The sequence below is a fragment of the Pyrus communis genome, chromosome 5, assembly GCF_963583255.1.
Source record: "Pyrus communis chromosome 5, drPyrComm1.1, whole genome shotgun sequence".
Classification (NCBI taxonomy): domain Eukaryota; kingdom Viridiplantae; phylum Streptophyta; class Magnoliopsida; order Rosales; family Rosaceae; genus Pyrus; species Pyrus communis.
The window spans coordinates 24,698,433-24,725,150 of record NC_084807.1 but is presented as its reverse complement, the minus strand read 5'-3'; the positions used below and the strand labels follow the sequence as shown (position 1 = coordinate 24,725,150).

Sequence of the window (26,718 nt, the reverse complement as noted above, 5' to 3'; positions counted from 1 at the left end):
CCTAACCTTCACATCCATACCTTGCCCTCCTGTGTCTCTTTGTTTTTGGGTCTGAATCAGTGTTTGTGTTTGGTTTTTGGGTTGTTGGCATTAGGTGCCACCTCTGCCTTTCCCTCTCGGTGCTGGGAGATCCGCTTTGATTTTGCTCTCTAGGGTTCCTAAGTCTCCTTAGGTTTTCTAGGAAAGCGTCTGTCTGAAGATTGTATACGTCGTTTGGCGTAGAGTTACCTCCAATTTGTTGGAGAAATTTTCAACTAGTGGTTCAGGCTGGTTTTGCAGAGTGTGGAAAGAACCATGGAAGCCATGGTCGCATGCTTTGCTGCACCGTTGACGCTCACAGCACATCAATGGTTACATGCTACATGTTTGGTAGGTGGAAGATTCCCCTGATTTGCTTAGGGATATCTTGTAATTTGATTATGTATTAACATTTGGGGATAGGTATTTTCGTCGTGCAGGACACTCTTTTTTCTTAAATCGGGTTCTACAGCAAAGTTTTATCGAGACTCAATATAAATTTATGTGAATATATGTAAAACAATCATTATCAAAGCGTTGAGATTACAAGAGAGTTACTATACATATAGTTGTATTTTTGTACGTTTATCCCATTTTCATTTTGTTCTTTCTCGCGTTTCATGAATTTGTTTTATTTGAGGTAACCGCTAAAAAGCCAAAAAAAAAATAAATAAATAAACGTGGAAAGAAAAAGACACAAATGCGCTGGAAAATTGACGGAAAGTATTAAGAAAAATATGACGGACCAGTCGGCAGTCACACGGCAGCAGATGAGGTGCATTTATATTAGGCCACGTCATCATCATCCTCCCCCATCGTTGGACGGTTTTGGAATCAGCAGCCAAAATTACCTCCCCTTTCGCGCTCTCACTCCCAACCTCCGTATATTCTTTCAGCATCTCTTCCTTATCCTTCCATCCACACACACTCTCTCTCTCTCCCCCCACTTCTTCTTCTTCATATTCTGTCAGCCGCTCTGGTTCTGTGTGTGTGTGAAAAATGGCGCGCACAACCCCAATTCTCAACCAAAACAACACACGCTTGCTCTTCACGTCCAAAACTCCCCACTCTCACTTCCACTCTCTCGCCTCTCTCCGCCTCACCAAACCCCCACACTCCCACTCTTTCTCCTCTTCTTCTTCTTCTTCTTCTTCTTCTTCATCGTCTGTATCATCGAGTTCGCTGTCGTGTCATATCACGCGCGTCACCACCGTTCCGGTAGAGTACGCGCCGTCAGCTCCCGACTTCGACTTCCACCAGGAGCTCTCGCGCCTCAAATCGCTCCGTTCCAGGCTCGCTGATTGCGATTCCCTCCGCGCCAAGCTCAGAGTGATCGACGGCGATTCCAGAGTGAAGCGATTCTTCAATTCCGGCAGCAACGGCGGTTTCTCCGCGGCTTTAGGTTCGCTCAATTTGAGCTCTGAAGAGCTGTTCTTGTTCAAGTGCTTGGTTGCTGCTGGGCAAGAGCATGTGCTCGGTTGGGGGCTCCAGTTCGACGACGGCGAGGTGGAGACGGCGATGAGCTCGGTGAAGACCGCGCTTTACGCGCTTGTCGCAATGATTGAGAAATTGGATGTGAACGACGAGGGTTCCGGGATGAAGATTGGAGGTTTGGCTTTGAATGATGAAGATTTTAAGGACTTGAAGAAGCTCCTGAAGAATTTGGGAGAAATTGAACAGTTTTATAACTGCATTGGAGGAATTATTGGGTCAGTTAACTATTCCCTTCTGAATTTTATTGTCAATTTTTAAACTTTAATTATAGTAATTTCATTGTTTATACCAATTTCTATATTAGTTTTGAAATGATTCATATTAAAAATTCAAGTGCTTACTGGAGAAGCAGTTGAAAATGCTTATTTAGGAAGTGCTTCTATGATCCAGAAGCAATTTTAAGTTTTTATGCCAAACATAGATAGAAGTGCTTTTGGTGGCAGAAAGTACTTTTGGCCCTTTTAAATTGAGAATTGAAATTAATCTAATTACATATTTGGTGCAGATACCAGATAACAGTATTGGAGATTCTAGCCCAATCGAGAGTCGAAATGCAGACTGCAAATTGGGCCAAGCGCATACAAGAGCAAATGGAATGCCAGTTTTTGGAAATTCATGCTCCCAGTGGACTTGATCTTTCTCAAAATGCAGAATATGCATCTCAAGCTGCATTATGGGGAATTCAGGTTAGTGCCGGGGTATATTGTTCATTTGACGTGGAAGGATGTAATGCCAGTTTTTCTTGAACTAAAAGATCTTATTCATTTTAGGGTTTGCCAGACCTAGGTGAAATTTATCCTTTGGGAGGTTCTGCTGACAGGCTTGGTTTGGTTGATCCCGAGACAGGTGAATGTCTCCCTGCCGCAATGCTTCCTTATTGTGGAAGGACTTTATTGGAAGGTCTTATAAGAGATCTTCAGGTATAAGTTCTCTGTTTGTCAAGCTTAGTACTTGACAAGGACAAGCTGACATTAAGACTATTTTGTAGATGGTGAAGTTATATGCATCTTACATTTTGTGTGTTTCTATTTCAAGGCTAGAGAGTTCTTGTACTTCAAGATGCATGGGAAACAATGCATCACCCCTGTTGCAATTATGACAAGCTCTGCAAAGAACAACCATGAACACATAACTTCTCTTTGTGAAAAGCTTGAATGGTTTAGAAGAGGTCGATCAAGTTTCCAACTTTTTGAACAGGTTTAATATGCGAAACTACGAGATTATTTTCTATTATTAGTTGTCCACAGTGTAATAGTCTATCTGGTTTGAGCAATGAATGTCATTGCTGAGTTAATTACTTGTGCATTTTCAGCCCCTTGTTCCGGCCATTGGTGCAGAAAATGGGCAATGGATAATCACAAAACCTTTTGCACCTGTATGCAAGCCTGGTGGTCATGGTGTAATATGGAAACTTGCTTATGATAAAGGCATTTTCAAATGGTTTTATGATCATGGACGGAAGGGTGCAACTGTACGTCAAGTTAGGTGAGCCGTTAAATTTATTAACATACGTCCATTATTCTCCTTCATTTGGAGAATTTTGTTAATTTGGATGCCAGACTCTGTATTGACCTAAATAATGGTGACCTTCCAGCAATGTTGTGGCCGCTACAGATTTGACTCTCTTGGCACTGGCAGGGATTGGTTTACATCACGGCAAGGTATGCTTGTTAAAAAGTTATTTGAGAGCCCCCTCTTTTCTGGAACCTGCTAAATACTTAACCCTTAGTTGCCAAAGAGCAGGAAGTTTGTTTAGATCAAACACTCTACTCCTTATCTAATTTTCATTGCTATGGAGTTCGCTTGAGTTTACACAACAGTACCTATGTTACTAGAGAGTCCTTACAGACTTGGAAGTTCTTCTGGTTTACTGTTTTGACTTCTTGCCTTGCAACAGAAACTGGGGTTTGCATCCTGTAAGAGGAACTTGGGGGCTACAGAAGGAATTAATGTCCTAACTGAGAAAAAAAATCTTGATGGAAGGTGGGCATATGGTTTGTCGTGCATTGAGTACACAGAGTTCGACAAGTTTGGCATAGCAGATAGACCTCATTCTCGAAATAGGTATACATTTTTCTGTGAATCCAAATCTCTAATCTGGTTTATATGATATTATATGATTTGTTACCTTGATGCTTGTTGGCATGTGATCAACATGCTTACTCTCATATTAGCTTATACAATATATATTTTTTTCTCTGTTAAAGATTTCCATTGTTGCTATTCAGTGATATCGTCATTCTACTTTTCCTGTCTTGTCGAATATGCTTTTTAAGTGTGAAGAAGTTGAAAATTCAATATGATTTCTTATTAATGAATTCCATTTTATACTAATTAACCATTCTATGTTCAAGGTTGCAGGCAGAGTTTCCCGCCAATACGAACATCTTGTATGTAGATTTACCTTCAGCAGAGTTGGTCGGGTCAAGTAACAGTGGAAACAGCTTACCAGGCATGGTGCTGAATGTTAAAAAGCCTATAACATTTGTAGACCAATTTGGAAAACAACACAGGTACTTTCTTAAAACTTAAGTGCTCTTTTTGCAAGTGACTATTTTGTTGTCGTCAGTAATACTTGACAGCAGATGTGCAAAGATAACCTCAAATTACCTTCTTTCACCAACGAACTAGTAATTACTCTGCATGGTATGCAAATCATTACAATGTGCACTATAAGAAGAGTCAGAACATGTAGCGCACACGAATAATTATTAGCCAGTCTCTAATCACTTTTCATTTATCGTAGTGTCTCTGGTGGAAGGCTTGAATGCACGATGCAAAATATTGCTGACAGCTTTCTTAATACTTGTCCATCTCGATGTTATAAGGGTATTGAAGGTATTATTTCAGTCTATATGGTGGATTATTGTGGCACACCAATCCGCGTTATGTTTATGCTTGTCAATAACTTTAGTGGCAATAACTGTTGGCAGATAAGCTTGATACCTTCATTGTTTATAATGAACGAAGAAGGGTCACATCATCTGCTAAGAGGAAAAGAAGACATGCGGAGAAATCTTTACACCAAGTATGTATGTGTTCTCTGTCTCCAGTTTGGGAGTAGAGCTTGGACTGAATTAAGTTTACACGTTCTTTGCACAGAACAGATGTAATTTTTCTCCCGAAGTTTAATATGTTTAGGTTGATTTCACGTGTAGACTCCTGATGGTTCACTGTTGGATATCCTACGGAATGCCCATGATCTTCTTTCACAATGTGATATTGAACTTCCTGAGGTACATCCTCTTAATTCTGTTGTAATAATGTTAATAACTTACTTCCATATGGTGTGAGCTATCATTAGATACTAATGGGTTGTTTGGTCATCAATTTGAAAACAATTGTACAAGTTTAAGAAAAAATGATGAATGTAGCTAAGTTACTTAGTACTCAATTAGTTTCAAAAACAAAAAAAAAAAAAAGGATCCAAGAAGGATACCAAACAGCCCATAAGTATTTGCTCAATGCAAATTCATTTCTTGTAGCAACCCATAAAGTTTTTTGTTTTTTATGATTTTTCTTTTTGATGCTCAGTTATGGTATTTTGCTTCTGATATGCTGCAGATTGGAAGTAATGAAAAATATCAAAGTTCGGGACCACCATTTCTTATTCTTCTGCACCCTGCTCTTGGCCCGCTTTGGGAGGTCACCAGACAAAAAGTAAGTCAATGTGAGCTAATGCGCAATTTCAAGTTTATCTCATTTTCTCCTTTTACTCTTGGAATGTGCATTTAGTTTGTATTGTATTTCTGAATTCTTTTATCACGAGTTACCATATTGAGATTCTATCTGCATTGTTTTATGCCTCCATTTTCGCATGCTATAATAATCAAGTGGTCATTTAGAAATTCACGTAGCAACCAAGACTATGTTGCTGTGTTTGTTTTATAAGAAGTGATTTTCACTCACCCTTTTTGGCCTCTTGCACACCCCTGTTTAATCCTTGCCGTTGGTTTCGTTTAATTTATTCAATCTGATGGCCACAAATAAAGAGGGGCATTTGAGAAGCTAAAAGGGGTGTGGGCAAGTCACTTCCCTATTTTATTTCCTTTCCTCATTCAAAATATTGAGCTCAATAGTTAAGCAGAAAATTGTCTCTGTCTACCAGTTCTATGGAGGCTCAGTATCCGAGGGCTCTGAGTTACAAGTAGAAGTTGCAGAGTTTCTGTGGAGGAATGTTCAGGTTCATACTGTTCACATACAACACATTAAGGAATATTATTGTTTCCTTAGCTAATCTGTTTTCTACTGTCCAGCTTGATGGAAGCCTGATCGTAGAGGCTGATAACGTTATGGGCTCAACTAGGATTGATCAAAATGGTGAACCCATTTTACAATATGGGCACAGGTAGTATGCTGTGTTAATCCTTACTACATTTTAAGACTGTTCAGAAATGGTGAGCCCATTTTAAAATTGGACTCATACTACATTCATCCCACAGGTGTGGAAGATGTAAATTGCAAAATTTAAAAGTACTAAATGATGGAATTGACTGGAACTTTGAAGACAATGTGTACTGGAAGCATGATGTTCAACGCCTCGAGGCTTGCAAGGTTGTACTGCATGGAAATGCTGAATTTGAGGCAACTGATGTTATCTTACAGGTTAGATTGACAACCAATTAGTGGAGATATGCACGGAGGATAGACAAAGTTTTTCAGAAATCACTGAATTTCATAGATTTTTTATTTATCGTTCCATTAGGGATATGACCTCCAGTCATAAGCTTCTCTTCATTCCATTAGGGATATTTCCTCCGATGACCTTGGAAAACGGAAGTTACATCTAATTGTTAGGAGGCCACCTTTGCCGCGTATATTCAGAAATCATGAATTTATTTTACAAGTAAAATCTATGAAGCTTATTTTGCTGCTTACAACCGGATGCAGGGAAATCATACATTTGAAGTTCCAAATGGCTACAAAATGAAGATCACAGCGGGAGATTCAGGTATGTAAACTGTAAAGTTAACTTGGCTGTTGACTTCAGATATCTAACTCCGACTAGAATTGACTTTTCGTAAAAGCACTCTTACAGATAATCAGCATAATGTATTACTTATTATACCTGGCAATGCGAGTATGTGAATAGTACTCTGGTCTCCTGCTATGTCACTAAAGACTGATGGGAAATTGTTTGATGAAACATGGAAATTTATATCTGAGACGGTAGAGTTGAGCCTAACATTGAGAGTTAGAACTGAATCCCTTCCTCTCTTACACGCTCACATACCTGAATGTATTGTCACATCCTTAAATCAGTGCTAGGCAATCATCAATTGATGCACCATTTCATTGATTTTGCAGGTTTAGCCACCCGATTATATCCCATTGAACAGAACATGATGGATAGTGGAACCTGGTTCTGGGAGTACAGGATAAAGGGCACACACATTCAGTTGGAATTGGTAGAGTTGTAAAACGCTATACGAAATACTCATCCTCGTCATTGGTGAATCGTGGTTCACCAAAGGATTTGGAACTCACCCTCATAACAGCATCAAAGCCGGCATGCTCTGGTCTGACTGGTTTAACATAGTTAAACCTATTTCGTCTTTGGAATTGCTTCTTCTCCTTCCCCCTTTTTAAGCAATAGTATGTTAAATTAAGAGCGTCATACCCTTAGGGTCACTCCAGCTGCTCATTGTATCTACTTATTTCTTTTATCATCGGCGAGGGGCAACAGGTTGTTGCCTTCTCGAGAAACTGATGTAAAATTGATGAAGCAATAAAATGTATTCAATTACTTCATTTTCGATCTAGCTCTTTAGTAGATCTGGCAAGAAATATAGTTGCTGTGCATGTATCTTGGGTTTGAACCATTTTCGCTCTCTTCGGAAAGGTATGAATCATATGGACTCAAAAAAAAAAAAGAAGGGAAAATATACAGTTCTGGAAACAAACAACACTTCTAGCTTTGGGATCAATTTGCAGTAACAAATGAACAGTACTGTGATTTCTGTGCTTAATTTTCACAAATATACACCTGAATTGTATCTATCCAAAGACTCTCAACACTGTCATCCAATCTGATTGTGAGATTGAAAGCAGCACCTATTCAGTAATCTAAGCAGTGCATCGGCTTTTCTTCGAGCTTTCAAGGATCCGTCTGCAGCCAAGCTCTGAAGAGAAGGAATACTCCGTGGGTTCATTAACAGACGTCTTGCAACCTCCTCTCCTCCGTCTTTGCACAGCCCCAGCAGAAGAGTGATTGAGTTTTCCTTCCCCTTTGGAGAACCAAATCTTAAGAGATCGATAAGAATAGGCACTAAAATCCTGCTTTTCCCAATCTTTTCCATCCCTTCAGAGCAACCCAAAAGCTGAGCAAGCACTACCAAGGCATCATCCGTAATGCCTGCCTTGTCATCCATCAACAGCTCGATGAGGAGAGGAACCGCCCCGGCAAAGACAACGCTCACCTTGTTGGCATTGTAGACTGCAAGATTTAAGAGTGCTATGGCAGCATCTTTTTTACCAGCCGGAGTGCCTTCTTTCAAAAGCCCCACCAAGGCCGGAATCGCTCTAGGGTGCTTTCCAATCGTTACCTTGCAGTCATCTATCATGGACAAGCTGAAAATTGCTGCTGCTGCATTCTCTCTTGCTTCCATTGTGTTCCCTGATTCCAAGACGTTTACTATGTTGTCAATTGCTCCTGCCGCCATGATCAGAATCTTGTTGTTGTTGTAGATGGAGAGGTTGAGCAGTGCAGTAACCGCGTTTTCCTGAATTCTCGGTTCATGGGATTTCAGCAACGTCACCAAAAACGGAATAGCTCCCGCCTCAGCTATGATCCTTCTATTATCCATGCCGGTTTTAGCAAGTAATCTGAGCTCATACGCCGCTTGCCTTTGGATATCCGGTGAGCCAGTTGCTAGTTTTCCCACCAGAAACTCAGCTGTCAATTTCACAGCATCAGCAGCAGCTTTTGCAACTGAAATGTGATCGACAGCGTCCGCATACATCTCCCTTTTACTGTTGCTCCTCTCCAAATCGGAGGAAGAAGACTGGGAAGATTTAGTTGTGGGAACATTGTTCTCCTCGCACCATTGTTGCATTAGACTCTTGAGTGCATAGTTTGGAATAAGCGCCATGTGAATCAGCTTCTGCCCGCTTTTGGGGCACGTCTGGTGCCCTGAATTGATCCATTGTGCAATCGAATTTCGGTCATAAGTGTGCCCGGATGCTACAATAACAGGGTCTCTTATCAAATCCAATGAAATCGGGCAGCGAAATTCATGCGGAACGTTGGGAATCAACGATTTAGATGATGAAGAACGATCATAATATCTACCCGAGGGGACACAGTGCAGTTTCATATCCTCTTTACTCAGTTTTTTGAATTCATCATCAGTAAAAATGATGGTCTTGCAATACGAAACAAGGGAAATGAGATTGTTTATGTTTGACACCACAATCAGCCCTCCGCTGCCTGCTTGCTTGCGAGCTTCTGCCTCGAGCTTCGAGGTTTCTTCTTCGTAATCCACGGTGTTTCTCAGCCCAATGCTGCTCAGAGCATCTCTCACTTTGACCAAATCTATGAACGCTTTGTTCTTCTCACTATTGCTTCCCATCAAAACCAAAAGCTCTTCCCTTCTCTGCAGCTCTTTGAGATCGATAAAAAGCTCCACTCTTTTCGCTTGCCGGTGAAGAAGCTCGACCTGCTCTCTGATATCTGCCGTCACCTTAAGCAAACTCAGTGGCAGAATATCAAGAGCCCTCCCCAATTCCTTCACCAGCACATAAAACTGATTCGAAACCAACTCAGTCTGCATAAGCCCCCACAGAGAGCTCCCGTCTTTACTATCTTGGATCAGAAACTTGACTCTTCGAATCACCGAGAAAAGCTCCGTGAGGCAAAGGATCGAAGAGGGAGGAAGCGGGCCGTTTGATTCTTGTATCTCTTCGAACAGAGAAGCCAGGAGCCTGATCCTCCTTATCATGGTGGAGATGTTCCGGCCCTGCAGAACCGGAAGCTTTTCCATGGAGCAAACTTCGTTGCATATGTGAACCGATGATTGTAACAACGACCCAGTCGGCAAAAATCCCGTGGAAACCATTAGAGGAGGAACAAGGGCTACATCCATTTGTTATGTCACTAATGGCAATTGTTGGTACAAACGGGAGAAACTGCTCGGTTCCGCCGTTGCAATTTAGAGTTTAGGGTTTAGGATTCAGGTTCAGGTCAAAGAGCAAACAAAACACTTTCGAGGACCTTTTCGTTGAAATCTGGAACAAGAAGAACGTTTCATAATTTTTTTAGTGTTATAAACTAAAATGATGGGGAAAGAAAGAAAAGAACAACGTAATTGCATGAACTCTTGGAAATTTCTGTTTGGAAACTTGACATTAGAAGACAAAAGAAAAGATGATGGCAAGTGAAGGACTGAGGGAGGGATACGCGGGTTGCTGCCACTTGGAGGCACGTCAGGCCTTCTAGGGTTCTATAATTCCCCCGCCAAATTTTGCATTAAAAAAAGTTTGGGGACGTCGAATGTTAATTGAAGCCATTTCAAACTTGCAGGTTTCTCATGTCCGTATACGGAATGTCTTACTAGGAAGCATTGAGCGTTCGGCGCGGAAATACCTTAAATATAGGAAATTAATTGATCTTATAACTACTAGCTAGTACTCTAATGCTACTTAAAAACATAGCGTTGACACACTGTAATACAAATGATATTACTTACAACCATAAAATTTGATTCTATTAAAAATGTGCTTGCAAACATATCATGTCATTGTGCATAACTGTATATAACTACATTGGTTATACGAATATTTTGTAGTCATTTTTTTTATAGACGGATTTATCCGTGGCATCATTTTTTTTCACAATTTTTGGCACACATTATTCTGCGGTTTGCTTTGTATGTATTTCAAAAATATGAACAGTCTATCTTTTAATCTTCCTTCAAAGATCATGACTACCAAAAATCATCCAAATGCGAAACCATATGATTGTTAAGGGTTTATGATTTTTTTTGTAGAACCTTATTCGTCCATTTTCTTCATTACAAATAAATATTTTAATAGTTTTAGACTTATCTAATTTTTTGCAAGAATGATCTATGAATGATGTTCTAAAAGATAGAACGTGAATGAAAAATCATATAAAAAAGTAAGTGCCATGCATCCATCTCTTTAACTGCAATGTTTAAAAGTGTGAATAACCATTAGTATTAATATTGTTTATATTTCGATCTTTTTAATTGTGAATGCACCATGCATGAATACTTCGACCACAATACAATATTGGAGAGACACCGTTTATAATATACTATTTATATTGAAAACTCTTGCTCAATATAACTAACTGAAGACAAACAAATATATTTACACGTATTACAACTCCTTACGTATGGACATTACGTGTATACTATTAATTAATTACATATTTACATAAAATAAACGAAAAGATTTTGGCCACAATTGAAAAGGACAAAAAGATGCGACTTATGGTTTTGGAGGACAATGTAAGAAAGAACGAAAGAAAGAAAGAGGAGAATGAACAAAAGAATGAAATTAAGATGATTGAAAATATAATATTTCTACTTTTCTTTTTTCTTACTTCTGCAGTTTGTTTGCTCGTTCATCATTTTTGGACGCACTTAATTGCCTCTAAGTTTCAAGCAATGGTCAATACTTACTCTCAAACAAAAAACCTCTATTGTTCAATGTTCACTCGTTTATGTCTAAACAAGTCCACCATCAAGATTTAAATTTAGGAAAATGCTAGAGAAACTAGTTTTTTAGATTATATTTTGTAAATCACATGATGTAAAAAAGTGGTATCGTCTTTTTAAATTTATTGTACAATGAACAAAGTTTACTATCTTTTGAATATGGATTTTTTTTTTGGAAAAAAAAAGAAGAAATTAATTAAGGGAGAAGCCTCTGGAACACTCTAGTCCTCTAGAGTCATACAACAGGGCATTCCTAGCTTGATAGGGAATACAACCATCCCAAATATACAAATTGTTCTATTCCACTAAATTAAAAGAGGAAGCCAACCATTTTATGTCTTCTACAATAGTTCTAATTCTCCAAACATCTCACACCTCTCTTTTAATTGGAGATTCTTAGTCGTTCTGATTTCATATTATTCATTACATAATGTTATTAATTATGATGAAGAAGATGGTGACAACTTTTTTGCCCATATATTATATTACTAAAGAAAATACATGATGATAAGGACAATAATATATTAACTTCCAAAAATAAAAGGGCTTGAATGCGCCATTCGTGTAAGAAAAGTGAAGTGAAGAAAACCAATATCCATGTGGAAGATGAATCAATGGTTATATTGAGTGACACTTGTCAAGAGATAACATAGGTTGTTATAAGGTAGTTAGTCTTTAGCTTAGCGATAAGGCTTTGTAAAACCTATATAACAGACTTTGTAAATCTGTTACTTCATTGTCAAGAAATACAACAAACTTTTCTTCTCTCTAAGCTTGATTCTCTCTCTCTCTCTTCTTCGCTGAGCTTATTCAGAATTCTAAGTCTTTTTCCTCAAGATTTCTTTGCAGTCTTAACATGGTATTCTTGCCATAGATGGATCCAACGCTTCCACATACTCTCTACAACATATATTTCTCTTCTCAACCTTCTGATCTGCTGATTCTATGTGTTTTTTTTTTCTGGGTTTATCAAATTCCCAGACTTGAAGATACTCGATTGATAGAACAATGCATGTTACCTGTTTGATAAAAGTTCAAAGTGAAGAAATCTCTTGTTGTTTCAACAATGGTCACTGCAGCACAATTGTAAATTGTGCAATCATCCATTACAAATCTTATTACTATTGTATCATCTTCGGTTATAGTGAAATTGGATGACTCCAACTATCTTGCATGGAGTTTTCAGATCAGTCGTTTGCTAGAGAGTCATGGCATTCTTGGTTTTGTTGATGGGTCCAAGAAATGTTCACAGAGGTTTCTTGATGAGGCAAATCTTGAAGGAATTGAATCAGATGCCTATTAAGTATGGAAAATGCATGATCGTGCTCTTATGCAACTTCTCATAGCTACGCTGTCATCCACTGCGATTTCTTGCATTCTTGGAAGTACCAGTTCTCATGTAATGTGGACAAGTCTCAAAGAACGATTTTCCACAGTCACAAAAGCCACAATCTTTCAAATGAAGACAGAGCTACAAAATATTCAAAAAGGGTATGATTCCATATCTGTTTATCTACAAAAAAAATCAAAGATGTAAGAGATCATCTTGCTGCAACTGGTGTCTTATTTGAAGATGAGGACATAATCATTCTTGCTCTTAAAGGATTATCTGCTGATTATAATACATTTCGATGTGTTGTTTGAGGAAGAGAAAATGGGATTTCATTGAAAGAGTTTAAATCACAGCTTCTTGCTGAGGAAGCCATAATTGGACAGTCTTGTGAGTCTTCTGTGAATTTTGGATCTGCAATGGTTGCAAGTACTCATTCAGCAAAAGGAAAAGCTATTAATCTTAAACAAATTTCATCTCCATCTCAGGGCTTTGATATAGGTTCCTTAAGCCAAGGCTACAATCCCAATAGAGGGTCTAGTTCTAATGGGTTTAATTCTAGTCAATGATCATCTTCTCAATATGGCGCTGAAAATTTCAATGGTAATTCATTTCATTCTAATAGATATAAAGGATCTAACTATAGAGGAAAAGGAAGAGGCAAGTTTCAGTACAATAATGGCCTCAGATTTCATTCTCTATTATACAACTCAGGCATTGGAATTCTTAGTGCTCTAAAACCATTCCAACATACATGTCCTGATCATCCAAATGAGATTCCTACTTGTCAAATCTGCAACAAAAAGGGTCATGTGGCTGCAAATTGTTTTCAAATGCACAATACACCATTTACCGGAAATGGTGTAATTATACAATGTCAAATCTGTTGGAAGTTTGGGCATTCAGCTACTCAGTGCTACCATATGAACAATTTTGCATACCAAGGGAGACCACCATCAGTCAATCTTACTGCAATGCAAGCAAGTTACAATCTTTATGCACTACCTGAACAGTTTTAGGTTGCAGATATTGGTGTCACATCTCACATGACCTCAGAACTTGCAAATATGGATTTGGCTACTCCATATCAAGGCATTAATACCATAACCACTGCCAGTGGTGCAGGTTTGACAATTTCTAGTATTGGTACATCAGTACTGCAAGCTTCTAGTCACACTTTTACACTGAAAAATGTGTTGCATGTTCCTAAACTCTCACAACACCTATTATTTATATATCAACTTTGCAAAGATAACAAATGTAGATTCATATGTGATGATATTTCTTTTTGGGTTCATGACAAAATCACAGGGAAAATACTTCTCAATGGACTATGTAAAGCTAGTTATTACCACATTCCATTTCATTTTCCACATAAGACATTACCTGTATATGCATGCTACCAAACCAAACCTGTTAATACAAGCTTAGGGCATCAAAGATTAGGGCATCCATCAAATGCAATTACTTCTGCAATGCTACAACACACTAAGGTTGCTGCATCCACAGACACTTCTCAAACTATTTGTACACCTTGTTTGGAAGGCAAATTTACAAAATTGTCTTTCCCTTTTTCTGCAAGTAAATCTGTAAACCCATTAAAAGTGATTCATAGTGATGTATGGGGACCTGCCCCTATGTTGTCATTTGAAGGGTCTAGGTACTATGTTAGTTTCATTGATGAATGTACCAGATACACCTGGATTTTTCCAATGAATAATAAAGTTGAAGTTTTTGCAACATTTGTTAAGTTTCATACATTTCTCAGTACTCAATTTTCTGCAACTGTTAAAACATTTCAAAGTGATGGTGGTGTAGAATATACCATTCACTAGTTTCAAAATTTCCTAGCATCAAAAGGAATTTTTCATCGGAAATCTTGCCCATATACCCCAGAACAAAATGGCTTAGTTGAAAGGAAATATAGGTACATTTTAGAAATTGTTATAACATTAATGCAAACAGCTAAACTTCCATCCAAGTTCTGGTTCTTTGCTTATTCTACAACCATATACTTGATCAATAGAATGCCCTGTGTTACATTAAAGATGCAATCTCCTTACAAGTTGTTAATGGGAAAACTTCTAGTTCTTACACATCTGAAAGTCTTTGGATGTGCATGCTACCCTTTACTGAAGCCATATATCAATTATAAACTACAACAAAAACCAACAACTTATATCTTTTTTGGGTATGCAGAAAACTACAAAGGTTTTATATGTCTAGATGGGAGTACAAATAAGATTTATATCTCTAGACATGTGTTTTTTTTTTATGAAACACAATTCCCATATTCAAATCGGCCATCTATTACACATCAAATCTCAAAACCAACATCCATATCACCATTGCATTTGTCTACGTCATCAATACCATCTGTTTCTCTACATAATCAGATCACATTACCCGTATCTCATATACATTCATCCTCATCTCGAGCTTCAGAACTCTTGAATCAAACATCATCTAGTGCCACATAATCCTTAACTGCATCTACAGCCTCAGAGTTCTTGGAAACACAATCATGTAGTACCTCAGATTCTATTCAAACATCTATATTACATACTTTAGATACAAATTCAAATTCACAAATCACAAAACCTTCCTAAAATTACACAATTCCCTATCCCTGTTGATCCTGATTTCTAACAAGAACAACTCATTGTTGTTCTACCAATCCACATGAATCTGCATCCAATGCAAACAAGGTCAAAAAGTAGAATTATCAAAAGAAAGGCCTATTCTGCTTCAGTGGTTGCAAATCTCACATCAACAGGACCAAGAACATTCAAAGCAGTTGCAAAAATACTATAGTGGCAATCTGCAATGCAAAAGGAAATTGATGCTCTCTATTCTCAAAACAGATGGTCCATTGTTCCTCTTCCTAAACATAAAAACCTTGTTGGTTGTAAGTGGGTGTACAAAATAAAAAGGAATGCATATGGGTCAATATCCAAATACAAAGCAAGGCTTATTGCAAAAAGGTATAGTCAAGAAGAAGGCATAAACTATGGTGAGACATTCAGTCCAGTGGTTAAACCAACAACAATTCGATTGATTCTAGCATTGGTAGCTCGGTTTAAATGGACTCTAAGACAATTGAATGTCAAAAATGCATTTTTGCATGGTATACTTCAAGAAGAGGTATATATGGAACAACCTCCAAGTTTTCAAAGTTCCAATCATCCCTTAAACTATGTCTACAAGTTTCAAAAATCACTTTATGGTTTAAAACAAGCTCCTAGAGCTTTGAATGAAAGGTTTACAAGTTTTCTACTAGGATTGGGGTTTCAAATGTCTCAAGCAAATCCCTTTTTGTTTGTTAAACATAGATCACTAAGCACATTTGTTCTCTTGCTCTATGTTGATGATGTGATCCTCACAGGCAGTGATCCTTAGTTGGTTTCAAATGCCATAGAAGATCTCACCAAGGAGTTTGACATGAAGGACTTGGGAATCTTGAACTATTTCTTAGGGCTACAGATACACTACACCTCTGATGGTTTGTTTGTCTCCCAATCAAAGTACATAAAGGAGTTAGTGGACAAAGTTGATCTTCAAGACTGCAAACCTTGTGCCACTCTATGTCTTCCTTATCATAGGTTGCTCAAAGATGATGGAAAACATTATCATAGCCCTGAGCAATACAGAAGCATTGTTGGAGCATTGCAATATCTCAGTTTCACTAGATCTGACATAGCTTTCTCAATCAATCAAGCTTATCAATTTATGTACAATCCCATGGAGTCATATGTTATTGCAGTAAAGAGAATAATCAGGTATCTCAAAGGAACTTTAGAGTATGGAATTCAATTTCAATTAGGACCTATTTATCTGCAATCATATAGTGACTTAGATTAGGCTGGATATCCAAATGACAAAAGGTCTGCCACTAGTTTCATTGTCTTTCTTGGTTCAAATCTGATTTCGTGGGCTTCAAAGAAACACCACACTATTTCCAGATCTTCCAATAGAGGCTGAATATAGAGCTCTTGCCATCACTGCTACTGAGCTTGCTTGGATAAGGATTGTCTGCACCATTGTTTTAGTTGCATTGTGGCAATCTCATGATCAGCTCACTCAAGCATGATATTGAGGGGGGATGTAAGAATAGCGAAGTGAAGAAAACCAATATCCATGTGGAAGATGAATCAATGGTTAAATTGAGTGACGCTTGTCAAGAGATAACATAGGTTGTTATAAGGTAGTTAGTCTTTAGCTTAGTGACAAAGCTTTGTAAAAACTATATAACAGACTTTGTAAATCTGTTACTTCATTGTCAATAAATACAACAAACTTTTCTTCTCCCTAAGCTTGATTCTCTCTCTCTTTCTCTCCCTCTCTCACTTTCTCTCTTTCTTCTTCACTGAGCTTCTTCAGAATTCTAAGTCTTCTTCCTTAAGATTTCTCTACAGTCTTAACAATTCGTCCCCCTAAACCTTTAACATGATCAAGGATTTCGAGCTAATTTACTTAAAACATTGTTTTTTTTTTCTTTTGAAAACGATACAATATTTATAATGATCGAAAATGCAAATTGCATTTACAATAAAGCACCACTATAATATGCTGAAGAAATTTAGAGATCAAACACAGAACAAAAAGCTGTGGATTTGACATTTATACGCGTCAAACATGTGATATTCTCCAATCAATTAGAAAGAATTATCACTAAACTGCAATTTTTTTTTTGTTTTTGTTTTTGTGAAAGAGCTTGTTTGACTTGGCTGTTGGCTAACCTCTGAAATAACCTTTTTGTTTGGATTATTTGCTCTTAGTTGACTTCTCGTATATAATATCAGTCCTCTCCATTAATTATAATAGTAATAAACATGTAAGACTATAAAGCCACTGCCTTTCTTGCTAACAACAAAAAGAAATGCTAAAGAGACTTTTAAAATAATTTCTTTTTTTTTTTTTAGATTATATCACTTGACATTTTAATGTCGATTCTCATATCAACATTATAAAATATTATGCTAAAAATATGACGTGCCAAACAGTGGTGGAGCCCGATTTCTTGTGTGGAGAGCTTTACATAGGTATTTGAACTGAGAACATGAGATATTGGAATAATTTGCATAAAAATTTGAAAGACCCCAAAATAAATAGAGAGAACTAAAAATATTGCACAAACCTAGAAACCCGAATGTGAGGTAAAGAGTAAGAAAGAAATTTCTTAAAATATAAGTTAAAGAAAAATTGATAGAATAAGGAGGGGAAGTGAAGGCTGCAAGATGGAGAGAAAAATGAGGCCTAGCCTGGAACAAAAAATTGAGTTTGGACTGAGAACACATTTGAATTTTATGGTAGCAAGAAGAAGAAAATGCAGGATGGGTCAGAGATCATTCTGGTCTCTTAGTGAATTCGCCACTGGTGAAAAAGAGTTACACTTCTAAAAGAATCTCTTTAACATTTGTCAACGACAAAAAAATAAAACCCCCATCATATGCAAATATTTTATTATCTTATAGTTGTAATTAAGTGTAATAATCGTAATTCTTAACATCATATGCATATGCTGCATGCATATTTTAGTACTGCTTATGTCCAAATCCCCATGTGGTCTACACGATATTGGGCTGCCGTGGTAGTCTCTCTTATCAAAAGCCCACTATTAGTCCATGTTTCGGTCTCGCTCATTTAAATTGTGCTAGCATCAGTAACGCGTGAGAATGTTTATAATGCAACGGTAATTGATGATAATAGTGGGATTCACATAAATCTATGTCATTGCATTGTACGATTAAAAATAATTTGAGTATTCCATTAGGTACTATTGTTACATGCAAATTTTTATCAACGCACGATTAATTTTAGCATATCCTTTTCTTTCTTTAACAGGCATTTTAGCAATCTCTGATTATATAAGAAGATCTCGGGTTGTGGCCTACAACGTCAAATCTAGGAACACATGAATAGTTTCATTTATCAACATTAATAAGTGGGAATGGTTGGGTGAGTGGAGTTTTTTCCCAAAGTCAAGCCACAAACATATTGCCACAGTCTAAGACACCATTTTTTTTTTTATCTATATGCGAAGGAAACAGGTAAAAATGGTGAAACTTTCATAATACCTAATTTATTCTTCTCCAATTAGGATTTCAAAAAATTAAAAAAAATCATAAAAAAAACCCATGTATTAGGATTATGGGCGGTTATGTTCATTATTTTTTATTAAAATATATTTTAACAAAAAACAATAATATCTAAAATCAATATATTTAGAATAAAAAAATAAAACAATACAAAAAAGCGACTTGTCACACGCAAATGCGTATGCCAGAGGTTAATATTAAATAAGACACTGCTTTTTATGCGCACCAACAACGACAATTATTACTAATATTACGAGTTAGTGATGTTTGTAAGTGAGAGATATCCAGATTCACTCACTTGAATTGGAAAAACGTATGGTACATATTAATTTCGATATCTAATTATAATTAGCCTGTTGTAGGACTTAACACAATTTTCTGTTCCTCCAAGTGGAGTATCTCTTTCTTTTCAAAGGAGAAGATTGATGTGTTTCAAAAAATAAAAATAAACCCTAATCATTCAATTTTGGGCCGGCCCATATTCCTTTCTCTATGCACATTTGGCCCCACGCTTGCTTCCCGAGCGTGTCGACCAATAACCAGATTGGGTTTCCAACCAAAACCAAGGCGTGATGGACACTTTCCATGGTGCGGTTCTCTTTGTGTGTTTTGGGAAAACGACATGCATTTCATCAAGTGGGCTCTTGGAGGGAGGAGCACTATTGACCATTGATGTCGTCTCTCTACCACAAAAATGTTCGAAGTGACAACTTATTCCCTCGTTTGCTCAAAAATATTGGGGCCAAAAATTAATTAGCCGAAAATAAAAGCGAAGAGGACTAAATTGGAGAGTTTGGCAGGCGTCAACCTAAATTAAGGGTTTAGGCAAAAGGGTTTGTAGTTCGAGTGCTAAGAGGGCTTCGTCTACAGTCTTATATTACAGTTTCTCTTGCTAATATTACTCACATAATCAACATTGCAGTCTAATATCCTATACTAATTTTGTGTGTGTTAATAGTACGTAGGGATGAACAAAGAGTGACGGAAATAGAGCTGAACGTGAAATGATACATAGGAGAAAAACCGAGAACAATTTTTTTGTAGGTTTTCTTTTATATTTTTGTTGCTCGCTCCACCCTTGTCCACTCATCTTTATTCCTCATTTTTTCACATATACATTCCCCTTATATCAATAGGACCTTTAAGTTGGTAAGCTTTAAAAGTTCGGGTATGAGAATATTATGATGGGTAATGATAAGTTTTTATGTCCAAGGAGTTAATCACAAATGAAAATGATGTTAGGGCGATGCTTTCCTAATTTCGAATTGAGCAATGTTTGGCTCTCCAAGATTGAGGACGAATTTCTCCTCAATTTATTTAGTAGTCGATTCACAGAACTTCATATGTACAATCGGAACCGTTCATATTATAAATCTCGATATAAAGATCAATTCTATACAAAATTTATTAAAACTAATGTTATTTAGTCAATTAATTATAGCAAATAAATAGGCAGTTCTTAATAATTGTACTAAATCCGTCCATCTATTTTTATACAGTTCGATAGCTAAACAATTTCATTTTGTTGCAGATATAATCTTTACAAAGATCTTTATAATATGCAATTTCAATCATAAGCTTGGAGTTTTGTAGTCGGCAATTCAACCACGTAGCAAATTGAGGATCCTCATCTACCGAGGAGCCAAGTTAATTTCTTACGAATCCATTATCTTTTGCACCGTTCCCTTTTTCAATCTTGTGGACAAATCCAATAATCTTTACAAAATTATTTATAATATGAACGATTCTGATCATAAAAATAACATTTCATAAATCTACAATTCTACCACGTAGTGAATTGAGGATCCTTATCCACTAAAGAGCCAAGTTAATTTCTTACAAATCCATTATCTTTTGCACCGTTCCCTTTTTCCATCTTGTGGACGAATCCAACTTTCTTGATAAGTGATTAATCTACTTTTCAATTGAAATTTGGTCACTCTGTCAAGTGAGATATCCCATCCTCTTTTGATGAACCATCATTTCCCATTATAGCCACCAATGGCGCAGAATCATGATGTGCCCCATCTTCAATTATTTTCGATTTCTTTTTTTTATTTCATTCAATTAAATGAATAAATATTGAATTATGGAATTGAAAAACTTCATTTTAAACCACAAAATAGCCCATGCAAATTTAGGACCCTGCAACTTGCATCACACTCCAATCAACTAAAACATAATTTTGAATTTTGAATATCATCTAAACGTAGATTCTTTGTGCTCGACGTCCATTATTTATAAAATACGGACATGGATTAGTATTGTTAAAAAGGGATTGACTCGTGACATTATTTTTTGCACAACATTTGATATACGTTTTATTTGGGACTCACTCCGTAATGTATTTCAACGATCCGAACCGTCTATGTTTTCAATCTTGCCGCAATATCATGTCTACCAAAAATTATCAAAATTTGAAATCATATGATCGTTTGATTAAGAGTTTAGAGTTTCTTTATAGAACCATATTCGTTTATTTTCTTTATTACAAATGAATGTCTTAATGATTTGAATTTGTCTAATTTTTTGGAAAGATAATCTACGAATGATGTTCTAAATGATAGATAATTCGGATCGTTAAAATAATTGCAGAATGAGCTCCACAAAAACATATGTAAAAAAACATAGTGTCACAAATCCACTCCTTGTTTGTTTGTTTGTTTGTTTTGTTTTGTTTTTTGTTTTTTTTAGTACATCAATATTTTTACACTAGGGGAAGAGTGAGTTCGGCTAAACCACATAATAGGCAGCCTAATTTGGTATCGAATTCACCATACATGAGATATGCCCCTTGTTAAAAATATATAAATAACATGTCACTAAATTTTGTTCATCATTTCCTGAACGTTATTTATAATTATTTTTTTTTGGTAAAAACTAACCATTTATATTTTATTATATATGTATAAGGCTATATATATGCATGTGATGGAAAGGAGATAACTCATTAGAGGAATTAAAGTTGAATTTTTAATTGGTGAAGACATGAAGGGAAGTCATGAGCCCCGTTCAAGCTCCTCTTGCGCAGCTTGCAAGACACTGAAGAGAAGATGCAGTCCCACCTGCATTTTCGCACCCTATTTCCACTCCGACGATGCCAAAAAATTCGCCCAAGTTCACAAAGTGTTCGGGGCGAGCAATGTGAGCAAGATCCTAACCGAAGTCCCCGAGGATCAGCGCGAGGACACGGTGAATTCGCTGGCCTACGAGGCAGAAGCGAGGCTGAGAGACCCCGTTTACGGCTGCATTGGCGCCATATCGATGTTGCAAAGGAAGATGATTCAGTTGCAGCATGATCTGGCTGTTGCTCGAGCTCGTCTCGCTTGCTATGCTCTGAAGAATTCGCCCTCGTTGTCGTCGTGCTCTTCTTCTTGTTGTGCCATGTTAGATGAGGCTACTTTCAGTGGATTTCCTGCTTGGAGTGGATTAAATAGTAACAATTTCAGCCAGAATTCATCTGATTTGATCAGCCAGCATGGACAAGCTAGTGATTTTAGCTATTCTTCATATATACTGTGAATTCATGCTCTCTCTCTCTCTCTCTCTCCCCCTAAATTTCTCTCTCTTTGTTCGTAATTTGAAATGTGTGGACTTAATTTCTGATCAAAATAAAAAATTGGGAAGGAGGGATTATGTGATTATTGACAAATAATATTACTCTACTGAAGTCAGAAACACAATGTCAAGCAAAACAACTACTCATGTACAAATAATCACATATTATTTTGGGACACCGCCGCTTTGACGTCTCAGTTGCATGTCAAGCAACTAGAAGAAACCGAGAATCTCATTAGAACATAACCAGAGGCCTATCAAGCAAACTAGAAGAAACCGAGATTCTAAAATTCGAAAAACAAAATAATTATCAAGCAAATAGAAGAAATCGAGAATCTAAAATTCGAAAGATGAAATAGTTATCAAAAGGTATTATAATTGTTCACATTGCAGTAATTCTTAACGGTCAAATATAACCAAGAAACTACTCATGAAGCTCTCAGCAATGGCGGGACCTGAAGAATGTGAGTACGTGGGGAGCTTCATCTTCTTCCCGAGCTCCACCTGAACATCCATGAACATATTCAACCTCTGCAACTCGAGCTCCTTGTCGAACTCCATTCTCTGCTTCTCCAGCTCCATCATCTGCTTCCGCTTCGAATTCTCAATCCTCTCGTACATTTCCCCAAATCTGGAAATTGCCCTCGCCAATTCCCTGCACACCGCTCCAACCGATAGCCCCGCCGCCTCATCACCACCGTCGTCGCGGCGAGACCCTTCGAGGGGATACGGACTTGGGTCGGGGGATTTGCCAGTGAGACCGAGGATTGGGGGTTTTGATTCGGTAGATACGGCGGCGTTTGAGGGAGTTGAGCAGATAAGGGAGTGGAGGCGGCGGTAGAAGGGCCACTTGGACCGGCCGGGCTTCGACTTCTCCAGCTTGTACTTTTTCTTCAACGTGTCGATGCGGTTCCTGCACTGGACGTCTGTCTTGGACGGCTTGACGCCGCCATTTTGAGTGGAATTAACGGCGTCAGCCACCTCCTTCCACTCTTTCTGACGGAGGATGCCGTGGTTTAAATGGAGGTAACGGTCGCCCCAGGCCGTTATTAGTGCCTCCGTGTCAGCTTCGTTCCAACAGTCCTCGCGGCCAGCCGGGGCGTGGGTACGGGTTCGGCGGTTCATGAGGGACGCGTTCGGGTCCGGAGGTGGTGGAGAGAGAGATTGGAAGTAGGAGCTGTCGATGCGGGTAATGATCGACAGACGATGGAAAAGATCGGAGTGAGAAGGATATGGAAATCTGGCCGTTCAATCTGCCGGCAGTGACGTCAGCTACCCAATTGTCGTTGGACGGACTACTATCCGCTTTAATTTTCACAACAGGACTTGGTACTCAAAGATGAATTGGAACTCTTACTTAAAATTTCTCAAAATTGTTCATTATCAATTTATAGAACTTTCTGTTTATAATCAGAACTATTCATATTATAAATAACCCTATAAAATCGTCTGTACAAAAAATTAATTAAAACTAAGGTCGTTTAGTCCTTAAACTTTTTAAAAATAAATGAATGGTATTGGTAAAAGCATTACGAACCATTTATGCATTTGTTACAATAGATTGACTAAATAACTTTAGTTTTAATTTATTTTTTGTAAAGGTGATCTTTACAGTGTGATTTATAGTATGAACAGTTATGATCATAAGCACAAATTTTGAGTAGGAGTTTCTACTCATCTTTGAGTAGCCAAGTATTGTTCAATTTTCACACTCTGGCTTACCTCGAAAATAGGGGTGGTTTCAGTTACGGTTACTCTACCAAAACCTATGTACCAATTACCATACCAAATTTTTGTTATAGCAAAATTTAGTACTATTACCGTGCTAAACTTTCGGTGTATCCAATGTCGTTATGTTAAATAGTTTGGTTGACATAGTATACCGTATAATAATAATAATTGTTACTTTGTTTTGGGCCAAAATATGATTTTTTTAATTTTATTTTTTTTCAACCGAAGCCAAGGTCCAAACGTTTGCTTTTTCTATTTTTATGACTTTATCTCATATATTGTTGCCAAATTTAGAGAACCCAAATAGAATTCCTGCCGTAAGAAACCATAGGTAGCAAGCACACCAACACCAATCCCTATAGAGTATGAGAGAGTGTCGAAGAGAGAAAGTGTCGAAGGAATGAGAGGCAATGATGGGCTTTTACTAAAATTATTGAAATATTATATAGTTAGTTATATATATAAATTGTACAATATATATTTATATTTTTCGGTACGGTATGATAACCATTAGTAATGACATCGAATAGCAATGCCATACCAAAAAAATTCAGTTTGGTATAAGACTGTGCCATTACCAACTGATACAAAATCAATATAATACAGTTGACACGATAATTTGACAATAAATTTCACCCCTACACGAAAATGTTAGTGAAAATTAATACATAATAATGATTTATTAAGGCTTTATATTTTTTTTTATGCTTTAATTTTCAATCTCCTTTCTCAATGTTCTATTTATTGTTTTGTTTTATTTGATGGAAGCTGGATATTTTATTAACTTAAAATGAAATTACGACAAATTTTCGTAGAGGAGGTTCTAAATGAACTCAGGAGGGTCCTCTAACAATACAAACTCATAGTCAATAAAAACGGCAAACTCGGCTAATTTATGGGCAACCCCACAGAACAATTTAGAAATGCTAGTTAAATACAACTAAGATGTTCTATTTGTTGTTAATGCTTTATATTTTGATGTTGGATTGACGAGAAAAACTTAGAGATGCTAGTAAAGTACATGTAAGAACTCGTTAACGAGTTTGGGTTTTTATATATTCTAAAACGATAAGCGAATGAGCCAATTGCGTTATGCATAATGTCCCACGACATGAGAACGTTAAAACGAGACACGTGACTAGCTGGTTCGGAGGGGATGGGGTTTAAGCACCTGTATGAAGATCACAACTTTAGAATCCCCAGTTGAGAAATGGGCTTCTTGGGCTTAAGCCCATTGGGCTGGAATTTGGGTTGGGGTTGGGTTTTCTGGATTGATTTGTAAGCTGGATATTGCCCATTGGATTGAACAAAAGGAGTCTTCATGGCCCAAGTAATACATGTTGAAGGCTTGTAGCAAACATAAATTGAGTGTTTTCTTTGTCATGTTCTTCAAAAACGATATTCTATTGTAAACTAATCTAAACCGCGAGGAGAGAATTAAGAGTTTGGTGCATAAGGGGAGTACATGTGCTCCATATTATTTCGTGTCAATAAGTTCTAATTGATCTTAATTGATTCAGCTTAATGTACATGTGAAAGGCAAATGGTATTTACTTGAGTTTATATGATTGAATTTGATTGCTACAATTGCCATGGTAATACACTATGGTTGCATAGGCATGTATTTTTAACATTTGAATCATAAGTTCTTTGAAACTTTGAAGGTCCCTAGTCAAATGTATATAGTCTTATTGTCCGTTAACATTATAGTTGATCAAAATATCGGGAGTTAGCAAAAATTAGAGCATTGTTAAAAGAGATGTCAAAATTGTCACATAAACATAAGATGATAAAAAATGACAGACTTTCTCTAGCCGTGCCTTCACTTTCTTACTTTGAGCTGAGGCAATTGAAGGCAAAGCCTTCTGCTGTCAAATTTGATAGCTGCTATCAAATTTATTTAATAATTGTTTAATAGATGGGATGAAATTCATAATAAATGATGTTGTGTGTTCCAAGTATTTGATTGGTTGTCTCAATAATTGGATCCCACAAATAGATAAAGGAATTATAGAATTACATTTTTATTTAACATATCGGGTGGAGAAAAATTTTATGCAAAATGTCAAATTGCTACATAAAGTCATCAAATATCATTTTGATGTTTTACATTTAACATATCCTTTAGAGATGCCCTTAAATGATTTATAGGTTACTTTAAGATTTCAAAAGTGATATTCTGCTTTCAACCAATCTAAACAACAATGAGTGGATTCAAAACTCAAGTGCATTTAGGAACATATTTGCTCCAGCTAAAGTGGTCAATTACATCCCTGTTTACAACAAACATACGATGAGTTATTAATTTTGCTTGTTATTTAACTTCGTCACACACACATGATAGTTGATTTTTCATTGTAGATCACTACCACACACATTTTATTAATGCCACAAAATTAGTTCATGTGGACGCCTACGAATGAGAAGTGGTTTATATGTACAATTGTTAAAACTCAAATTTTATCAATGTCTGAAAAGAACGGAGAATTGGATGAATATCTCAATCATAGAATACAAGGTAGATGGATGAAGTCAAAGAGTGCATCCAGTATGTTATGCGACTATCATATGCCACTAATACTAGGGAAAATTTTATAGGACGACAATAAGGTCAGCAATTCTTTACGACACAGAATATTAGGCGGTCAAGCTTCAACACATAGAAAAATGATTGTAGCAGAGATGAAAATGCTTTGTTGGATGTGTGAATGAGAAAGGACAAGATTAACAATGAGAATATCCGAGGTCAAGTAAGAGTGGCCGCAATTGAAGATAAGATGAAAGAAAATCTATTAAGGTGGTTTGG

The 26,718-nt window shown here is 37.0% G+C and overlaps 4 protein-coding genes across 4 annotated transcripts; 2 read left to right on the top strand and 2 right to left on the bottom strand.

Moving 5' to 3' along the window:
* The first annotated feature begins 857 nt into the window (after nt 1-857).
* Nucleotides 858-7,268, top strand: LOC137734725 (UTP--glucose-1-phosphate uridylyltransferase 3, chloroplastic-like). Its single transcript, XM_068473994.1, has 17 exons — nt 858-1,727; nt 2,018-2,198; nt 2,283-2,432; nt 2,548-2,709; nt 2,825-2,997; nt 3,107-3,173; nt 3,410-3,576; nt 3,867-4,025; nt 4,259-4,350; nt 4,446-4,540; nt 4,671-4,748; nt 5,077-5,172; nt 5,621-5,695; nt 5,769-5,860; nt 5,955-6,117; nt 6,403-6,463; nt 6,820-7,268. The coding sequence occupies exons 1-17, from the start codon at nt 1,018-1,020 to the stop codon at nt 6,930-6,932; spliced, it is 2,634 nt and encodes an 877-aa protein (XP_068330095.1). The 5' UTR covers nt 858-1,017; the 3' UTR covers nt 6,933-7,268.
* Nucleotides 7,269-7,532: 264 nt separating this feature from the next.
* Nucleotides 7,533-9,596, bottom strand: LOC137733539 (U-box domain-containing protein 1-like). The gene has a single exon (XM_068472681.1). The coding sequence runs from the start codon at nt 9,594-9,596 to the stop codon at nt 7,533-7,535; it is 2,064 nt and encodes a 687-aa protein (XP_068328782.1).
* Nucleotides 9,597-21,580: 11,984 nt separating this feature from the next.
* Nucleotides 21,581-22,401, top strand: LOC137735437 (LOB domain-containing protein 21-like). The gene has a single exon (XM_068474861.1). It carries the CDS (start codon nt 21,612-21,614, stop codon nt 22,143-22,145), a length of 534 nt encoding a protein of 177 aa, XP_068330962.1. The 5' UTR covers nt 21,581-21,611; the 3' UTR covers nt 22,146-22,401.
* A 117-nt stretch (nt 22,402-22,518) lies between these two features.
* Nucleotides 22,519-23,434, bottom strand: LOC137735436 (trihelix transcription factor ENAP2). Its single transcript, XM_068474860.1, has one exon. The coding sequence runs from the start codon at nt 23,304-23,306 to the stop codon at nt 22,581-22,583; it is 726 nt and encodes a 241-aa protein (XP_068330961.1). The 5' UTR covers nt 23,307-23,434; the 3' UTR covers nt 22,519-22,580.
* Between the last annotated feature and the right edge of the window lie 3,284 nt (nt 23,435-26,718).

Excerpts from the sequence above, each read along its gene's own strand:
- LOC137734725 (XM_068473994.1), top strand. The coding sequence starts at position 1,018 with ATGGCGCGCACAACCCCAATTCTCAACCAAAACAACACACGCTTGCTC. Across the intron at positions 2,433-2,547 it reads GTCTTATAAGAGATCTTCAG|GCTAGAGAGTTCTTGTACTT; the intron begins GTATAAGTTCTC and ends TTCTATTTCAAG. Across the intron at positions 6,464-6,819 it reads GATCACAGCGGGAGATTCAG|GTTTAGCCACCCGATTATAT; the intron begins GTATGTAAACTG and ends TTGATTTTGCAG.
- LOC137733539 (XM_068472681.1), bottom strand. The coding sequence starts at position 9,596 with ATGGATGTAGCCCTTGTTCCTCCTCTAATGGTTTCCACGGGATTTTTG.
- LOC137735437 (XM_068474861.1), top strand. The coding sequence starts at position 21,612 with ATGAAGGGAAGTCATGAGCCCCGTTCAAGCTCCTCTTGCGCAGCTTGC.
- LOC137735436 (XM_068474860.1), bottom strand. The coding sequence starts at position 23,306 with ATGAACCGCCGAACCCGTACCCACGCCCCGGCTGGCCGCGAGGACTGT.